The sequence below is a fragment of the Ziziphus jujuba genome, chromosome 10, assembly GCF_031755915.1.
Source record: "Ziziphus jujuba cultivar Dongzao chromosome 10, ASM3175591v1".
Classification (NCBI taxonomy): domain Eukaryota; kingdom Viridiplantae; phylum Streptophyta; class Magnoliopsida; order Rosales; family Rhamnaceae; genus Ziziphus; species Ziziphus jujuba.
In genome coordinates, this window is record NC_083388.1 from 20,088,332 (window position 1) to 20,109,761 (window position 21,430).

General features: G+C 31.6%; 1 protein-coding gene and 1 long non-coding RNA gene across 2 annotated transcripts; one reads left to right on the forward strand and one right to left on the reverse strand.

Annotated features, from left to right (window-relative positions):
* The first annotated feature begins 3,157 nt into the window (after positions 1-3,157).
* LOC125420811 (uncharacterized) lies at positions 3,158-4,592 on the forward strand. Its single transcript, XR_009634332.1, has 2 exons — positions 3,158-3,593; positions 3,650-4,592. It is a non-coding gene; the product is annotated as an uncharacterized LOC125420811 (long non-coding RNA).
* Positions 4,593-19,581: 14,989 nt separating this feature from the next.
* On the reverse strand, positions 19,582-20,994 carry LOC125421009 (F-box/kelch-repeat protein At3g23880-like). The gene has a single exon (XM_048468709.2). It carries the CDS (start codon positions 20,978-20,980, stop codon positions 19,718-19,720), a length of 1,263 nt encoding a protein of 420 aa, XP_048324666.2. The 5' UTR covers positions 20,981-20,994; the 3' UTR covers positions 19,582-19,717.
* Positions 20,995-21,430: the final 436 nt, after the last annotated feature.

Here is a 21,430-nt window from a genome sequence, read left to right on the forward strand (position 1 = left end):
TGCAGACTCCGGCACCAAATCCTGACTTTTACAAATGGAGAAGACTAGACCAAGCCCTTCTTGGCTGGATACTATCTTCCATCTCGCCAGAAATTCACACACAGCTAACTAAGGCTTCAACAGCACTAATGTCGCTAACATCTCATCAACTTTGGTGTTCAATTGAACGTCTCTTTAGCAGCCAATCACGAGCAAAAATAATGCAATTGAAAGTCCAATTTCAAACAACCAAGAAAGAATCAATGTCCATGACAGAATACTTCACCAAACTAAAAAGCATAGCAAACTCGTTAATTATGGCTGGTTTTCATGTTTCTGATGAGGATTTTATTATGCAGTTATTAGCAGGATTGCCATTGGAGTATGATGCAATTGTAGCAAATATTAACTCCAACCGTATACCTCTTGATATTGAAGAGGTTTAGTCTCTCTTGGTGAATCAGGAAGTGCGCATTCTTCAAGCCAATTCTCCTGAGATTATGTTAGCTCAGGTTGCTGACAAACAGGGAAGAAAATTTGTTTCTGGCCGAAGCATTAATTATGGGAGAGCTACAGATACTACTCGTGGCTATGACTATAATACAAATATTGGGTCTTCAAGTATGAGAGGTAATAATCCTTCATGGGGTAGCGGCAGAGGACGTGGAAGAGGAGGTCAATATAATAATAATAATAGAATTTTTTGTCAAATATGCAAACTCCCAGGATATGGTGCAGATAGATGTTGGCATCGGTATGATGAAAGTTTTACTGCCCAAAATAATAACAAGGCTTTCTATGCCTCTCAATTCCTTGCAACCTACCCATTCCATGGTCACCCGTGGTAAGGTAGGCATCTTCAAACCAAAATATTATTCAGCAACTCTTCAACCTGCCTCATCGACTGTTGAGCCACCATCTGTTGAGTCTGCCCTCTTATGTCCTCAATGGAAGCATGCAATGGAACTTGAGTTTCAGACTTTACAAGACAAAAGAACCTGGATTCTAGTCCCCCTCACCCTATTCAAAGGTTAGTTGGTAATAAATGGGTCTTTAAACTAAAACGCAATCCTGATGGAACCATCCTTCATCATAAAGCCTGTTTAGTGGCCAAGGGGTTTCATCAAAAGCCGGGTCTTGATTTTTTCTGAGACCTATAGTCCTGTTATTAAACCTTCCACTGTCCGTGTTATTCTCTCCATTGCTGTTTCCCGGGATTGGCCAATACGTCAACTTGACGTTAATAATGCCTTCTTGAACGGTGTTTTAACGGAGGATGTCTACATGCCACAACCCATAGGGTTCATTGATCTGGTCACCCTCTTGCTGTTTGCAAACTTCAACGATCTCTGTATGGTCTTCGCCAAGCTCCACGTGCCTGGTATGATCGGTTAAAACATACTTTGACTACTTGGGGTTTCCACAATTCCAAGCTGGATTCTTCCCTTTTCTATTTCCACAACACTTTGGATGTGGTCTGGGTACTTGTCTACGTTGATGACATCCTTGTTACTGGTAATAATATTTTACTTCTTGATAAGTTCATCAAAAAGTTGCATGACACCTACTCCCTCAAGGATCTCGGCCCGTTGAATTTTTTTTTGGGTATCCAAGTTCATCGGAGCAAGCATGGTTTACATCTTTCCCAACATAGTTATATCAATGATTTGCTTAGTCGGGTCCCGATGATGAATTGTAAGGTCAGTCCATCCCCTGCTAGTACTTCTACTCAACTGGTTGCCTCAATTGGTACTGCTTTTTCTGACTTTTTTTTTATATCGGAGTACAATTGGTGCCTTACAATATTTACCGTTACAAGGCCTGAAATCTCCTTCATTGTTAACAAACTTAGCCAATTCATGCATGCTCCTACGGATGTCCACTGGTCTGCCTGTAAGAGAATCCTCCGGTATCTACAAGGCACAAAACATATGGGATTATGGATTTGACCCTCTGCTGGTCTTTCTCTCACTGGTTTTGCTGATGCCGATTGGGCGTCCAATCTTGATGATCGCAAATCAATTAGTGGCTATTGTATCTTTCTTGGCACTACAATTGTCTCTTGGTCTTCCCAGAAGCAGAATGTCGTCGCTCGCTCTAGCACAGAATCAGAGTATCGCGCTCTTGCTCGTGCTGCAGCTGAAATTTCATGGCTCCAACAATTATTGAAGAAGTTATAAATATCATCCTCCGCTACCCCTGTTCTTTGGTGCGACAATATGGGTGCCGGGTCCTTAGCTGCTAATCCCGTATTCCATAGTCGCATGAAGCATATTGAAATAGATGTCCATTTCGTTCGAGATCAAGTAAAACGACAGCAATTGGACGTGTGTTATATTCCTACTCTTGAGCAAATTGCTGACATCTTCACCAAGGTCCTGTCCATTGCTCGGTTCCACCTTCTCCGAGACAAGCTCAATGTTGTCTCTCCCCCATTTCGCTTGAGGGGGGATGATAGAATATTAGATAATGGTGTCCAATCGGGTTAGGTGTAGTTGTGCATTATCCTATTAGCTGTACTATTTATCTTTATCTACAGTGATATATTAGCTCACAAGAGTTTGTATCTATCTGGTAACTTGTACAGGCTTTAGATAAGTCTCCCATCTCTTGTATATATTTCTGGAACTTGCACGTGAAATACAAGTCAATCACCTTTGGTTATTTCATTTATTTTTAATATTTTACACTCTTCAACAGTGATTGTAGGAGTGGTTTTACATTCTGAACCACTTTAAAAACTGTTTTTTTATGGTTCTTTCCTTCTATCTTTGTTTATGAGGATGAGCTAGCTAGTTGTGTTTTGAAAGGTTGTTTCATTTTTGTCCATGAGAATGCGATTATTAGTGTGTTTGATTTCAGGGGCTCTAAAATCAATATAAAGCCATGTCTAAATCCGACGCCAAGGAGGACACGACGAATGAAATCCCAGCAGACATGACGAGTAAAATCCTAGCAAGGCTTCCGGTGGTTGCTCTGCTGCGATTCAAGTGCGTCAGTCAAGCATGGTTAGCCCTTATCACTAGCACTTCCTTCGTTGCCAAACACCTCAAGGCAAGCAGCTCAAATAGAACCCCAAATCTGCTCGTCAGAAATAAAAACAACTACCATATTCTTTATCCTGGAGCATTCGAAAAACTGCGAGTTGTTTTGTACACCATACCCCATATTTAGTCTGTTAGGTGGCCAAGCATAGTGGGTTCTTGTGATGGTCTTGTTTGCAATTATGAAGATGGCGTTGGGATCATTTGGAATCCTGCAACTAGGGAGACAAAAGTCATGCCACCTTGCTCTGTACAAGGAAGTGAAACTCAGGCAGTAGGGTTTGGTTTTGATTGCATTGAAAATGATTAGAAGGTCTGTGTCATTCACCTATTTAAGACTGATGATGCCGGTCTTTATAATGATACTGAGGGTGAGCTTGAGAAAGAGAGTGAGGCTGAGGCCCAGGCTGTGGCTGAGATTGAGGCTAGTGATACTGAGGGTGAGGTTGAGACTGGGAGTGAAGCTGAGGCTGAGATGAGGCTGGTGATACTGAGGGTGAGCTTGAGAATGAGAGTGAGGCTGAGGCCCAGGCTGTGGCTGAGATTGAGGCTAGTGATACTGAGGGTGAGGTTGAGACTGGGAGTGAAGCTGAGGCTGAGATGAGGCTAGTGATACTGAGGGTGAGGTTGAGATTGGGAGTGAAGCTGAGGCTGAGATTGAGGCTGGTGATACTGAGGGTGAGGTTGAGACTGGGAGTGAAGCTGAGGCTGAGGCTGAGACTGAAACTCAAGCGAATGATAATGCTAATGCTGATGCTGATGCTGCTGATGATATTGACGATGATCCTGCTGCTGATAAGAATTATGATTCTAATTCTGATTCTGACGTTAAGTGGTTAAAGATTGAGGTCTATAGCCTCAGATTGGATTCTTGGAAATTGGTTACTGGATATAAAATGAAGAAGAAGAGATTGTTCTATATAGCGGATAAAGTTGGCATGCACAACAATGGAGTTATTTCATGGGTAGCATATGGTCAAAGAAATGATCCGAAGTGGAAATATAGTGATTCTGTGTAGCACTGAAAGAGGAAATGATTTCATTTGATATCAACAAGGAGGTGATCACAAGGACACACTTGCCGACTGATATTGCTATTCATAAGGATCTTGAAATTAATAATTATGTGGGGGTTAAAGATGGAGACCTTGCGGTTCTTAATGCTGTTAAGCCCGAAGACGATGAGGATGAAATTAGTTTGTTTGTATTGTTTAGTCTTTGGAAGTTGCCTGAAATCGGTAACAAAGACTCATGGGAACATTCTTTGGCAATAACCAGACCATTGGAATGGTTTTCACCTACATGGGTAATTTGGAATGGCTGTTTGGTGTTCTGGAATTATAAAAATATGCAAGATGAGCAAAATCATCAAACTCTGAGCTTCTTTGATATTGGTCTAACTGAAACTCTCTGCCTCTTGATATTTCATTAGAAATTGAACTTTGCAAAGCAGATGCAGAATTGGAAATCGCATCCACGTTTTACTTCCTTATATTCCTACTTATTGGATTTTGGCTTGTATTAATTCATACTTAACTACCTTATATTAGTAAGTATTCCTTATATTCATACTTTTCTGTCTTTAGAATATTATATTAAATCAGCCTTTATTTTGTAAACATCGACATGTTGAAACCAATAAAGCCACCCATTTTTTTAAAATTATTTAATATATGGACGTTTATAAACGTCCCTTCCCTTGCCGCTAAAAAATTGAAGAACAACAAACAAGATTGGTGGTCCACGTGATTCAGTCATTAAAAAACCAAGTAAAAACACTAGAAAACTTTTCAATCTTTTCAATGCAGTGATTCAGTCATTAAAAAACGAAGTAACAACACTAGAAACCTTTTCGATCTTCGCAATGCACGTTAGCACCATTAATTTCTGTTTCCGTAATGCATGGTCCTTTGTAGGATTATTAGTTTAAGAGCATATATGTGTATGTGCGTGTATGTGAATATAACATCAAAATAATATATGAACATATCAGAAAATATATGAAGATACTCATTCCATTTACCCAAAAAAAAAAAAATTAAGATAATACATTAAAAATATAACATCAAAATAAAAATCAAACATACAATAAACGTTTTTCTATCAGTAAACATATAACAAAAATTAAAAAAAATAAAAAAAATTTTGACTCATATGGTTCGGTACAAGTAAAGGAGTGAGAAATAATGGTAAGCATCTTAAAAAAAAATTTAATCTATTTCTTTCTAGTCTATTTACATTTGCCTATTCTTAGTTAATTCTAAGGTATGCATTGGTCGGTTTCAGTCGGTTTTGTCGTTTTTTTATATTGAAAAAATTTTAGTTGATCGGTTGGTTAATGGACCAAAAATCATTTTTCAGCATTGAAAACCCATTGATTTTCATTTAGTTCGATGATTTTGGACTGTTATATTATGGGCCTTAAATTAGGATTTTTTCAGCAGTTTTGTAGTAGGCTAGAACTTCTTCATGCCTTAATGAAGCCAATTTTAAAACTGCAATCAGATAGAAGACTTAACAAATCATACAAGAGCCGCATTCTGGGTAGAATTCAATCATTTCAGATGCTTTGTTAATAAGATTCCCAATGATTATTATTATTCTTCATTGTAAAACAACTATGAGTTTTATTCCACTTAAAAAAAAAAAAAAAAAAAAAGAAAGGTGGAAGTGTTTTTTTTATTTTTATTTTTATTTTTATTTTTTTTTATAAAATAGTGTTATACTTAAAAAAGAAAAACCACAAAGTCTAAAGCCAACATACAAGAACTGGTCTTTCCAAATCTAAAATTTCTCATAATTCATAACAACTCTTTCAGATGCTTCGCCCCAAAAAAAATCTTAATTCCAATTACTTTTTTAATGTAAAACAAATTAATAGAAAAAATCACAAAAATCTAAATCATTCATATTAAAGATGACTCATTTTAAAATAATTTGCCCAATTCTGAAGAATTTTGATAAAAGAATGAGACAAGCAAGCATCAACAAATTTTTCAAGAAAGTTAGATGAGAAGACTGAGAGAGAGAGAGATGGAGAGAGAGGGAAAGAGAAAATGGTGATGTGAGAGTTCTTGCAGATCTTAAAGGAGATAATGGAGTAGAGCTGGAAGACACTTTCGATGTGGTTTGGGTTGTACACGTTAGTGATTGAGGGTTTAGAACTGCACGTTTGCCTGAAGAAATCACTATACTTGCCGCGATAGAGAGGGAGACAAGACCACAAGATGTATTATAATTGGTCTAAACAATGTTATCGATTTTATTAAAATTGTAAAAATATATATTGAAACGAAATATAAATTATAAGATAATTTAAAAATTTTGAATCGGAATAATATACTGTAAAATGTAACATATCGAGTCGAATCGCAAATATTATTCAATAATTTGTATTATTTATAAGATTAATATATTTAATATTGAATTAAATCTATTCATACAAATAATAATAACAATATAATAAATTATAATAATATCAATATATCATTCATCAATTTAAATATAATTAATTATTAATTCTAAATTTAACATCTAAATTTTAAAATAGTAGCTACATTCATAAAATAAATTTGTAATAAATATTATTTTTTGAAAATAAAAAAATAGAAAAATCTAATTAATTATAAGTAATAAATTATAAATAATGTTAATATTCATATTCAAAGGAATTGGTATCATCATCATTCATCATATCATCTTTACTTTCTATGTGATGGTCTTGTGTTTCCTCATCATCACTATTATTTTCTTCAATATTAACTATTTGTTTTCTCTTGTCTTTATTGATAAGATCTTTTAGATCTACAAATAAGTAAATATATATGTTATTATGTTAGTGAATATTTTCCAAAAAATAATATGCAATTATCTTTTTTCTTTTTTTGCTATTTTCTTCTTTTTCAAGTTGAAACAATGCATTGGCATTCATCCAAGTTGTATTATCAGGCAAGATTGAATTTTCTTTTTCAATAATCTACTCATTATCAGATTCTAAGTCTGATAAGCAAATAAGATCATAGGATTCACCGTCTAACACTCTCTTTTTATGTTTTGCTTCTAATAGAATATTGTATAAAAACAAATGCACTTAATATTTATTGTTCTAAATGATTTCTTCTCTTTGAGTGCACCTATTTAAAAAACAATAATAATATTTAAACTACATCATATATAATATTTATTAATATTTAAAAAATAAAATACTATATTTGATCAAACGTACTTTAATTTTTTTCACATCTAGTGGCATTACAAGTCAAAGTAAGAATTCTAATGGCAAGATTTTGAAGTTTTTTACAATTTTCACCAAATGACTCTCATCATGAAGCTATAAAATTGAGAACAAATAAATTTAATATGTAATTTAATTTATATAATCTAAATTTAATATTTTAGCTGGTTGCTTTTTATTTCTCATTTGAATAGCCATATCCATACCAAATATATTTTCTGCATTTTGAAATTGCTCCAGCTGTTTATCAATTGTATCCTTAAGTTTGGTTTTGGATACATTCTTTGTATTGTCTCATAAAGGCCAACTTTTACTTTATAATTCACATCAAATTTATGAGAATATTGAAATCTATACTTTAATTTGAATATGGTAATTAACTAAAGTAGAAGAATAATTAAATATAATTAATTAAGTTATAAACTAGACTAATATATAAAAAAAAAAATCACTAAATAATAAATAAAATAAAGTTGTACCGTACCTTGAATTAAAAAAATAGACTACTGCATGAAAGGGTCTATAAAGACGTAATACCCATCTTTCATCAATAATATACCAAATAAACTCATAATGCTGTTGAACTTTGTTGAAATTAACTTTAATTTGTTCTTTTGCAACGTCCATTGCTTTATAGATATAACCCATGGCAGGTTTTAAATCTCCATCAACAAGTCTCAATACTTTTACTAATAGAAGTAAACATTTCAAATAATAATTAAATGATGTCCAAATTTTTTTCTCACCAAGAACAATATTCGTAACCATTGCACCATTTGATTTTTTAGAATAATTGCTTCTCTGCCATTCTTCATAACCAAACATTGCTTTCAGTCCAATTTTATTCTTTTCCAAACTTTTCAAAGTCAAATAACAAGTAACAAAATGAGTCAAAGCAGCTCTAATTAATTTTCTTCCTTTTGTATGGTTTCTTATTAGATTCAAAACCCAAGAGTACCTATAGATATACATTGTAACCTTTCTTGCCTTAAATATTATATCACTATGTATGGATAAGTTTCAATATCAGTTAGAATCAAATCTAGAAAATGTGTTGCACAAGGAGATCAAAATATATATATATATATATATATTTTTTTTAGCAATGAAAAATTCTCTAGCTTTTACATATACTACAGCACTATCTATCACTAATTGCACTATATTATTTTCACCAATTTCATTTATTACGGATCGATAAGCTCAAATAAACTTTGGGCAGTTTTAAATATACCTGATGTATCAATCTTTTCAGAAACATGGTCCCTTGTGGATATTAACTAAAAAATTAGTAATAGATATATTTTTTCCATTTGTCCAAGCATATGATATAAGTGTGCATCTTTTTTATTTTTTTATTTTTTATTTTTTTCGTTCAGCTCCATATTTTTCTAATTGTACCTTGTTAATTGTTTCTATTTCTTTTTTTACATATTTAATTTTGATTCCATAATAAGATGGAGGTTTCAAATTTGGACCAAATGAAAATATTGAATCCAACATAGCTGTAAAATAAGAACTTTTTATTAAATTAAAAGAGAGAGCATTTACATAAAAAAAAAAAAAATCTACAAATATCTTAACAAACACTATCTCTATCTTCTTTTTTTCAACAAAGTATTTAAGGTGATAGTTGTTGATTTTTTACCACCTTTAATGAAAGCATCCATCATCAATTTTTTTTTTACCATGTTTCTCTTCCACATATCAAAAAAGTCATCTCCATCTTCTTTTTTGTTTTTTTATTTTTATTTTTATTTTTGTTCTCTTGTTTCTATTTATTGATTGCTTGAAAAAATCATAAATATCGTTAGAAATTTTCATGCATGGGACAACATCTTTTCATGATTTTTGATTTAAAAAATACCTTTCAATAATAATTTCTACAATCTATACACTTCAATCTTCATTTATCATCCTTTCCTTCCTCTACTTTTTCACAATGATCCTAAATTGGATAACTGTTTTTTACTTTATTTTTATTTACCATGTTTCCTCAAGCAAAGAGAAAAAAAAAAAAAAAAGATAAAATATATTTGCCTACCGAAATATTGAAGGAGACAAAATCTGATAATGGTGTCATCACTTTATTGCTACTTAGATGGAATAGGTTTACATTGTTAAATTATTGTTATATATATATAGTTACATTACACACCACTTCTTATTTTGTTATTTATTTAAAATATTAAAAAGATATATATTTTTTTTCTTTTTTGAATTTGTACGTGGACCTTGGAGATAATATATCACAAATTTACAATATCACATCTTAATAAATAATAAAAAAATAAAAACTTTTATTCACTTGCACGTGGGTGTCCATCTTATCACTTTAATGTTTCATCTCTTTAACCAATGAAAATTAAAAAGAAAATAAATAAAATAATAATAAATCTTCTTCGTTATCATCTTCAACTCTCTGTCTTTTTCTTGTCTTCTTCTCTTGCATCGTCTTCTTTTCTAATCTCTATTTTCATCATCAATCATTATTTTTTTTTTCTTTTCCATCTTTTCCGCTTATTCAGATCATCTATCATCATAACCTGTTACAAATATAATATGTGAATAGTATATGAATATATGTAAATACATATAGATAATTTAATATAAAATAAATAAAATTAAATATAAAATAATTAAAATATTATAAAATCTGTAAATCTTTAAAATTGATTTATTTTCTAGAAAGGTAGATCGAAATCTGTATGATACCACAGTATCCTTAAAATATTTTACGCCCATCGATGCAGAAGTTTTGTAGCGAATATCTTTCGGATACAATGGCTGCAAAAGCTTTCAGATTTAGCACCTCTGAAGCTTTTCTCTCTCGTTCAACTCCAAAAAAAATCCTTTTTTTTTTCTTATTTTCTGTAAAAAACTGTAAAAACGTTATCAAAGAACGTGTAAGTAACCAACTCTAAACAACAAAAAATTGTAAACCCTTCAAACTCTCAACTACCACGTTCAAAAATCTTTTTATTTTATTCAAAAATAATGTTTTTTCAAAACAAAAACAAATAAAAGCTTAAAACCTTTTGAGGCCCAAATCATTCACATATACATGGGCCCAAACTCTAACATAATCTTCTTCTCCACTTCTCAAATAGATTTTTTTTCTAAATTATTTTGCAATTAGTGATTAAAATCAATTGAAGAACGAGAAGTTTGAAATCGGTGAATCAGCAATTTGATTGAATCGTGAGATTCAACTACAAATCGATTCAATCAAATAATTTGTATCGTTTAATATCTATCACGATACGAATCGAACGATTCGTATTTTGAATCGTCCATTTTTAACAACATTGGATCTAAGAAGAGATCAGAGAAGAAAGATTGAGTTGAGAAATTATGGATGATAGATCGAGAGTTATGCGATTGATATCTAACTGAAAGGGATGAGACAAATACCAAAAACCACTTAATAGACATGCATATTTGGTCGGTTTTGGTGACCAAAGGTTTTTGAACCATGAAAACCACCATTGGCTGAATCTCCTACATCGGCACTAGTTAATCGACTGTTCAAGCATTGGTTATTGACAACTGTCCGTTAGGCAAATTAGTTAGGGCGGTTTTTGCGGTTGTGTCAATTTTCTGCACAGCCCTTGTAAATTCCTCTTACCTTTCTAATTCAACATGTCACACTTTATCTTGAACACCCGTTGTCCATTAACCATTATTTCCTTTTTATCAATTAAACCAAAACCATTTTATTCTAATATTGCAATCACTTCCTAAAATTCTGTTAGTGGTATTAGAGTCTAGTTCTTTCATAAATTGGGTATAGTTACTTTGATACACTATAGTTGATAACATTTTCCACTTAACTATTCCTATTCTAATCTTCCATGGCGAAAACTAGAATGTTTGGCCTGTTAAAATGATCACTTATTTCAAATCTCAAAAATTATGGTATATTGTCAGTGTAAGATACGGTATTCCTCATTATCATATTAAATACTATTCAAATTTAAAAGCTCAAAGAGAATCAACAAAACAAATCTGTACATTCTTTGCTTTGCAGCAAGCCATGGAGAATGAAAATTTTCCAAGAATTATATACACAACAATTGCTAAGGAGGGATAAGATAAGTTGTAGGAGGAGTTTAAAGGCAAATATAAGGTATGTGCCATAAGACGAAAGACGTTAAGGAGAAACTTTGAAAATTTAAAAATCTAAGGCAATGAAATTGCCAAATATTACTATACAAGAATAAAATAAATAGTTAATCAAATGGGAGCCTATGGGGAAAATATGTCTGAGAAAAAAGTAGTGAACAAATATTTGATAAGTTGCACAAAAAAATATAATGCAATTATTATCAGTAATAACAATATAATTAATGGGTTCCTAGAAGCATTTGAAAATAGATTGAGTAGATGAACCGAAAATCATTTAAAGAATGCCTTTTGGTTTAAAATAAACATGTAGTCCCAAAAATCTATGGATAGTTTAAAGAAGTTTCAAGAAAATTCTAGAAATAAGGAAAATAAAGATAAAAAAAAAAGTAAATATCTTTTTTGTGGTATTTGCAAAGAAAGTAATTTGGTAAAATACTATTGGTTTAAAAAAAAATCAGAGTGTAAAATCTACAGTAAATCTGGACACATAGTAAAAGATAATCACTCAATGAAGACTCATCAAGAAAACTTCATTGATAATAAGGATATAGAAAATCATCTTTTCTATATCACACCAAGAGAAGATAAAAAAATTCATGGTAATTAGATAGAGGTTGTAGTAAACCACATGCCAAAAGGCGAAAATATTTTCTGTAGCTTAAATAAAACTCAAACAGGATAGGCAATGGAGAATACATAAAGGCTACTGAAAAAGACATAGTTACTATAAAGACAAAAAAGGGTATATGATATATAAATAATATACTGTTAGACCGTTCAATAAATCAAAACCTATTTAGCGTAGGGCAAATGATGGAAAAGTGATACTCTCTTTGCTTTGAGGGAGATTCTTGTACAATCTATTACAAGACAAATAAAATGATGGCGATAGTTAAAATCAAGATGAGAGGAATAGATATTTTCTAATAGAATGAAGATATGCCAATGAAATAGCTATGAATGCACAAGCAGACAACTAGTGGATTTGGTTGAAGAACATGATGCATGATTTACTAACCATAAAGGAAATTAACAGTACCTGTGAAGCATGTCTCTTAAAAAAAAACAAGAAAAATAACATTGATAATCATTTCCAACAGGTAAAGCATGAAGAGTAAAGAAGCTGATAGAGCTAATCCACTCCGATTGTTGCGGATTGATGCGAACCTCGTCACTAGACCAAAACATTTGCTTCATCCTTTTTATTGACAACTACACTCGAATGACTTGGGTTTAATTTCTTCGGAAAAAAAAAATTATAAGTACTCGAGGTTTTCAAAAAGTTTAAAAATTTAGTCGAAAAACAAAGTGGCTATTAAATAAGAACTATTCGGAGCAATTGTGGAAAAGAATACAGTTCCAAGGAATTCAACAAATTCTACTAATATGTACGTGTGGAGCACCAACTTATTGTCGGATATGCTTCTGAACAAAATGGAGTATTAAAAAAAAAAAAAAAAAAAAAGATCATCATGGAGATGGCCCAAACTATGCAATGGCCTTCCTAAAACCTTCTGGGCAAAGGCAATCTATATAGTTGTGTATTTACTCAATAGATGTCCAACAAAAGCAATACGAGATAAGATGCCTATTACAGCCTGAAGTGGATGAAAATCATTTGCAAAACATCTCAAAGCCTTTGGCTGCATTTTAAAAGAGAAACAAATCGGATGAGAAAAAATGAATCTTTTTTAGATACAGTGCTTAATCAAAAGGGTATTGGATTTACAGAATGAAGACAGAAAAGATTACTATTAATCAGACAGAATTTGACGGTGGTCTTTTGTACAATTGGAAAGCAGAAGAAAAAGTTGAAAGAAAGACTGTAGGTGCCAGCAATATAACAATAAAGAGAGGAGGAGATTGATCAAATTCAAGTATCTCCATATTAAATTCAAGAGGCTCCAACTTGCAAACTCGCATGACAATTCATTGCCAGAATCAATACAAGGAGAACTCGACCAGTGGTAGAAATCTATGAATCATGCAACTTAGCTATAGTAGAGCTTGGAAGTTTCAAAGCAAGAAGTTTAGGTTAAAGTTATGGAAGAAATAAAAATGATCGAGAATAACGAAACATGGGAGTTGATTAGAAGGGGTAGGGGTACTATCAATATATTTGAGAAATGTTTATTTTGGGGACCTGGATTAGAGATAAAGATTGGTGATATTGTTGGTGTCGTTTTGCTGGAGAAAGTGTTGGAATTTGAAATTAGGGCTATTGATGATGGACCACCATGACATACACATGCACTTGAATCGCACAAGGGAAATGACCGAAACCTTAACAGGATTTCACTAACCAATTCCACTAGAAGAAGAAACTGATCATCATCATGCTTCTTCATCTCTCTATTCTCTATTCTTTGCTGGCCAAGAAAAGATAATGCCGTTAAGTTGCGATAATGCGTTTAGGGTTAGAGTATTGATATTCCTAACTATCACACATCCATCACCAATAAGATAATTATGATCAATTGCTTATTATTATTATTATTATATTAATTTAAATTTCTTTTTAGAAACCTTTCTTAGTTTTCTTTTTTTTTTTTTTTTGAGAAAGAAAATTTTCTTAACTAAAAAGTTGTCTAATTTATGAATGTTAAAATTGAGAGAAAAATTGATTTCTGAGATTTAGTTTTCTAGTATTTAATTTTCTGATAATTAATTTTTCTCTTGATCTATTTGGTGAGGAATAGGAAAATTGGAATTTATAAATAATTAAATTTAATATTGTATAATAAATTAAGGACAAAATATATATTTTAAAAAAAATTTAAAATTATTTTCTTTGAAATTTTTAAAATGATACTTATATATAGATGGAAAAATTTTTTCCACATATTTTTTTATATTGGTGGGAATATAATTTCTTGAATCCATACTTTTTCACTTTATAATAAATATCAAAATAAAAAAAAATTATCACTTTCCAAAAAAAATTAGATTCTCATTAATTTTACTTTCATCCAAACATACCGTAAGAATAAACAACATACTTTAATAAATAGTACTTCTTAAAACAACATATATTTTTGTTCCGTAAGAATAGCCAAATGTCCTAAAACTATAATTTATTCACTAATTAAAGTCATTACTCATTACTTAATTATAAATATAAAAAAATTAATATTAATTATTGTATATATGTTACGAATATAAATGAATAAAATAATTATAAATTAATTTACTGCTTCCCTTTAATTCCAGTACGTGAGCAAATCATGGTCCTCTCTTATAAGTAGCCCCCTTCCATTGACAAACAATACCTCCAGGTATATATGCGACGCCATCAACTGTCCTATATAATCTGCTTGTCAATACCAAAACCTAGGTTTTATAAGTGGCTTGATATAGTGGTCTTACAGCTTAATTTCCTGGAGCACTTCAATGCTATGTAATTATGTTGCAGAAGTAGTTCGATTATGTTACTTTTAATTGGTTGTCAATCAATGCGATGAATTTCTATATTTAAGCTTTAGGTAGGAAGTGCATTTAATGACTTCAGACATATACAATTCATGTTTATTTATATAAGAAACTTTAACATAATGCAGTTTATATATGCGTTTACATAATATAACATGTTACGCTGCCTAAATAAGAAATTGATTAAAAAGTTAAGCATTATGGAATTCAGAAAGTAAATATACTACTATTTCCAGCATATTTATATAGTTATCCTGGGTACCGTAACAGTTTTCATAGCATAGCTATTTTAGAGTTGACGCAAAAACTTCCCACTTGAACAAACACGTTACCATCCTCCCAAGTTTCAATATTCGATCAATTTTTTTGAAGAGGTCCAATTGAATAGCATATATCTTCCTTGACATCATATTCACTCAAAACCCATATTTTGAAACTCTATTTTATTTCTTTGGTTTATCTCACCCAATAACCAAAGTTTAATAATTGTTGCTAAAACATATGGCAACAAAAATAAATTGTCGCTAAAAAAAAAAATTACAACAACAAAAAAATGCCGTGGAAAATAATAAAACCAATAATAACCGTATTTTTGTTTTTCAAAAATTTTTTTATTTTATTTTATCTCTCCAATGACATCATCATGCTGATGTCAGGGCCACAAACGGGCTAGCCAGAGCTCAGGCCCGTCTACCTACAGTCCATCACCTGGGCTAGCCTGGTATACGGCTGAACTCCCAGCTCAGACGCTCAAGCTCAATTTACAAGGACCCAGCCCGCCAGACAAGCGCCCAGGCCGAGCACCTCTTTGAGCCTATCTTACCTACGAGCACGGCACCCAAACTTACAGGGAGCGCTTCTTCCTTCTTCAGTCCTTTTTTTTTTTTTTTTTTTTTTTTTTTTTTTTTTTTTTAAATAAGAAAATTTAGGGAAAAACTTTGCTAGTTCACGGGTTTTAGACCAATAAAACAGTGAAAAAATCCAGGTTCTGGTAAAATTGAAATTTAACCAATAATAATAAAAAAAAAACACTAAATTCAATCAAGTCCAGGCCGCAAAAGAAATACAAAACAAAGATTTGTGAACATAGGTTTACAAACCTAGGTCTATATTTTCCATAAACAAATTTCTGAAATCAATCGGCCTCAATTGGAGTTCACACAGTTTGAAACCAAACAATATATATATAGATACACATATATATATATATATATATATATATATATATATATATATATATATATATATATATATATATATTGTATAAAAACAAGCTTCGTTCACCCTAAAACCAAATTTTTGGCAAAATAAAATTGAAGACCAAGATGATCAACTAAAAAATAGATTAAACAAATAATGATGCAACAAATGTTAGCCCAAAAAAAAAAATATATAAAACCATGATGCTCAGGATAACATGAATTGAGTCCAATACCTGTACGCCTTACGAAATTAAGTATATCTTAAAATTGTTAGAAAAGTCATGTACAAATATAATACATAAAATTAAGTAAGGATAGCGGCATTACAAATAAAATATAAATTTACAAAAAGGTTAGAACTCTAATATACAAAATATATTATATAAAAAAATGGTCTAGACAATAATATAGCCAACTTAAATATTAATAAAAAATATTAAAATAAAAAACAATAACAACAAAAATCTGGACGTGAGATTAAACTTTGAGTCTGAGGCCTGTGTTTAACAAAGTTTCCTTATTTGTCCCTCCTTGAATGCTAGTGAATACGATATATTTATTTTTTAGGATATGGCAGACTAACAAAAGATTCAAATATTATACTTTTAAGTTTCTCTAAGCGAATTTAAAGTTGTTTGAACTCCACTAGAGATTCCTCAATTCTTCTAAAAATATTTTAGAAGTATATGAGAAAAAAGTTTAAAAACTTCGTCTTTTGCTCTCCTTTTGTTGTGCCTCAAGTCCACTTTTACATTGAAAGGGGTTAGGCTATTTATACGCTTTAACCGAGCATAGGATGAAATTCGGTATTTAGTATGGTTTTTAAACTATTTAACAGCATTCATCATTAAATTTACATAATTTAATTGATCGTTGCAAATATTGTATCGTTTGGTTTTCAAACTTATAAAATCAATAAAAAAACTTATATTATTGAATTCACCCTTTTCTTTGTACAAATCCATTTCAGGGACTAGTAGAATTTGTTGGATGTCTTTTTTCTTTTTTTCTTTTTGTGTGGTAATTTCATGCATGGCTTGTTGGCTGGATAATTTTTTCCATCCTAATTTAAAGCCGCCATGTGGAGGAGATATATGGTCTCCTTTGTGTCTGATTATGACAATAATGATTTAGGGGTTATTTGGAAGCCTACAGTTAGGGAGGGTTTGTTTGATATAGTTTATGTAAAAAGAGTTTTAGATTACAGAGCTTCTTACAATAGAATTTATGTAAGAAAAGCTTTAATTGAAAGCTAAAGAGTATTTGGTAGAGCTTACAGAAAATGAGCTTTTATTAAAAAGAATATATATTTAATGCTTTTTTGAACTTCCTGTACAAGATGATCAAAGTAGAGTTTTTTCAAAAAAGTTTAAAATTTTGGCTTCTTCATCTTTGCTTAAAAAATCTTTTGCTTCTTTTCTTTTTCTTTTGTTTTTTGGTTAATGAGGACTGATTACTAACTTAAAATTACACATATGTTTTTTTAAGCAAAGCAGATTATGACAATTAATAAATGTATTTTGTTATAAGATAAACCATACCAAACAGAGTCTAAAGACAAAGATCTTGTCACCTTCCTTATTACAGAAAAGTGAGATTAAAGCAGCTGGATTTGGTTTTGATGCCAACCAAACAATATGAAGGCAAGGAATTCTTCATTTCACTTATTAGTTCATGTAATGCATGATAGTTTCCTCATTAATTAAGCATCACTTGGGTTTTGTCCTTTGGAATGTCTTCCACTTGAATGCTAGAAATACCATAACATATAGTATACTTGACACTATGTGGTTACCAAACAAAAATGAACCATACATCATATTAGCTTTTCCTTTGGAATTAACTATTATTCGACTTTAAGATCCATTGCCCTATATTAAAAAGACGAAGATATTCCTATAGATTAGCTTCTAGAAAAGCAGTAACCTATGCATATAAAAGCTTTTAAGTGGAAGACTCTCTTTATAGGTGAAAACCTCTGCATAAGTTCCTTAAAAAATTTGAAGGCTTGCTATGTAGTTTGGGAGGCACCTCTTTTTGAGTTCGCTGTGTTATGTTGTTTAATTTCCTGGACTATATACCTCAATGTTAGTGATATGTTTTAGCATGGTGATTCGTGAAGTAATTTGATTATGTTACGTTTAATTGGCGTTGCCATTCAATGCAATGTGAGTTTCTATAATTAAGGAATTTAGCTAGGGAGTTCATTTAAAAAATGCATGTCACATTTAAAGGTAACATTTAGCTAGAATTTGTTACATTTAAAAGATACATATTTAATGAAAAGTTAAAATTTAAATAGAGTAGACATAATGCAATTATAGATGTTTATATAATAAACGAAGTACACTTTAATTTAGAGATCGTTTATGCACTTCAAAGTAAAGGACCAAGAGGAGAACTATACGTATATATATATACATATATAGTTTATGCGCATGCAGTATGTATATGCGTTAACTTAAGCATGCTTCCATGAACAGGACTGACTGTTTTAATCTGACTAGTGCCCTTTGGCATCGTAAACAAAAACCTTAAGTTAATGTCAAATACACAATCCAGGAAGTTATCTATATATGTTAGCCAATAAATTTGCTGCATCAATAAATATCAGCTTGAATATTAGGGACATGAATAATATTTCCAGCTAAAATGCTAGTGTGATAAATGCGAATGTCTCCCTTCTTTTAAACATTATTCCCCTCCATGTAATGAGGTTTCAAAGTAGTCATCTTTAGAGTGTACGTTTGCATTTAATTTAGTGGATTAGAATTCTGGATCTTTGTCAATGGAAATCTGGTAACTATGACAATGTGAGTTTTTTCTTCTTGTTGTTTTATAAGATGTATGTGTTTATTTAGCTTCTGAAGCTATAATGCTTTAAATTTTAACCACTTTCTTATTTAGGCAACAAAACAAGATATAATTTTTGGCAACATATTAAGTGAAGAGTTGCTCAAATTTGGATATCAATCTCTTGCAATCTAAGAATTTTTTATTTTTTATTTTTCCATGTCTCTGATGCTTTAATGTTTTGGATCGTCAGCTTTTTTTCCTTTAATTTGCTATCATAATAAAAGACATTTTAAGTTGCTTGTGATTCCCTGATCACAAAAAACATACACAAATTGAGAATAACAGCAATGTATTACACAAATTGAGAATAACAGCAATGTATTATTATTCCTCTCTGGAAATTAATATACAAAAAAATATTTTCTTAACCACTCTTAAACACTCTCTTAACCTTCTCTAAAATTTTAAGATACTTCTCAGGAGAGCCTGAACACTTATTTATAGGCTTATATATTTCCTATTTTATAAACTAATAATTTGTTCACCGAGTAAATTTAATCAAGTAAAACCTGTGGAAGATTGGGCTTGGAAAAGGCTGGACTTTACAAGGTTTCCGAATACCATAACATAGAAAACATGAATGAAATATACATACATTGTAATCACATTAAGAGGGAGTTTAAACTTCATATTGAATATAAAAAAAAAAAAAAAAATACCATAACATAGAAAAACATGCACGATATAAACATTGCAATAGCTTTTCCTTTGAAGCAAATTATTGTTGACTTAATTTCCATTGTCCCATATGAAAGAAACCGTTATTTAAAAAATGTACATACAAAAATACTACTAAGATACTCCTATAGCTACTAGAAAAGAAGCAGGTCAATAAATAACGTGTCCTAACTTTTAAGTGAAACTAAAGTCTCCCTATAGGTAAACATCTTTGTATAAGTTCCTTTAAAAATTTGAAGACGCTGGGTAGGATTCAGAACGTCAAACAAAAGCAGCCTTTTTACATATGTAGCTTTATGGGTTTGAGGCGAAAACTTCGTCCCACAATATGTTTGAACAAGCACCTTACCATCTTCCCAAAATCCCAATACTTGACTAATTCTTCTTGGAAGAGTTCCAATAGTGAATAGCTTCTTCCATGACTCCTTAACACCATATTCACCCAATACCCATATTTCAAAAGTCCTATTTTCTGACCGGCTAACGACAGGATAATTGACCAGAGCCAAGGACTCCTTATAAAGGAAAGGATAATTAGACCTATTGTCAGGATAACGATGAAGATGAGGACGACTAATACTACTAGGCAGGAGCGTAGTTATTATGGTCTCTCTGCTCAGGTCTAGCGAAATAATCTTATCATAAACATCCCCATCCTCCTTATGCATTGCTTTCCAGGAAAGCATTCCATTAACGCCATTGCTGAAAACAGCACGCCCATCATAATAAGCATATGTCTGAAAATCCTTGCGTGAATGAGTTGCTATTGTTGTCCAAGAGTTTGTTTTTAAGCTGTACATCTCAACCACAACCACCACCTCATCAATGCCTTTGTACTTGTGATTGTGAATGAAAACCACCTTGTAATCCATAGTTTTCGTGTCAAACCCGAACCCCAAATTTTGAAAGGTAATTTTCTTCTTCAACTTCTTCAAGGCTTGGGCTCGGGATTGGGCTCGATATTGGGCTAGGGATTGAGCTTGGGATGAGGAAAGTGGGAGAAGCTTGCTCTCTCCTGTGGTGGGGTTCCATAGGAACAAGATGAAATTGGGTTTTTTAAAATAAGAAAAAAGGAAGAGACCATTGCAAGTATATTCAATGTGAAAATATCGTCCCGATCTAGGGTGCTTTAATGATGGATCAGGGTAGAGTGTCTGCACAGCTTCAAAGGTGTCGTACGAAAACCTCAGAACAGTTTTTCTCATTAAAGGGTCAGTGACAGAGTTAATGGGGGTATCCAAGATGAGATAAAGATTGCTGGTATTATCATCCTTGGTATGGTTTTGGTGTTGGAAGTTGAAACAGGTGCTACTAATGATGGAGCACCATAACTTACATACGCACTTGCATCGCCCTAGGGATTTCACCGGCAGCCTTAACAGGATTTTATTCACCAATTCCACTGGCAGGTACAGATTTCTATTCTCCATTCTCTCTTCTCTATTCTCTATTCTCTGCCGCCCATACGAAGTTACAATCTCTCACAGCTCCGCTCCAGGTTTCGTGTATATATATATATATATATATATATATTTATATATATATATATAGAGAGAGAGAGAGATAGAGTACGCTCTTACGTGTTTTTAGGGTTAAGTATTGATATAATTATCGATTTCTTCTTTTTTTTTTTTAATTTTATTTTTTAGCTATTTTTTTTAATTTTATATTTTAGCTAAATTTTTTTCTTAAAAAAAAAGAGCTAAAAATTAATAAAAAACAATCTCAATAAATAGCATTGATCAGAGTTCCAATCCACTCATTATTGATATTGAAAAAAAAAAAAAAAAAAACTGTAACTAATTCTTTCTATAGAGCCGCTACTTAATTGAAAAAATTATTGTATGTTACAAACATAATGAATAAACAATCAATTATAC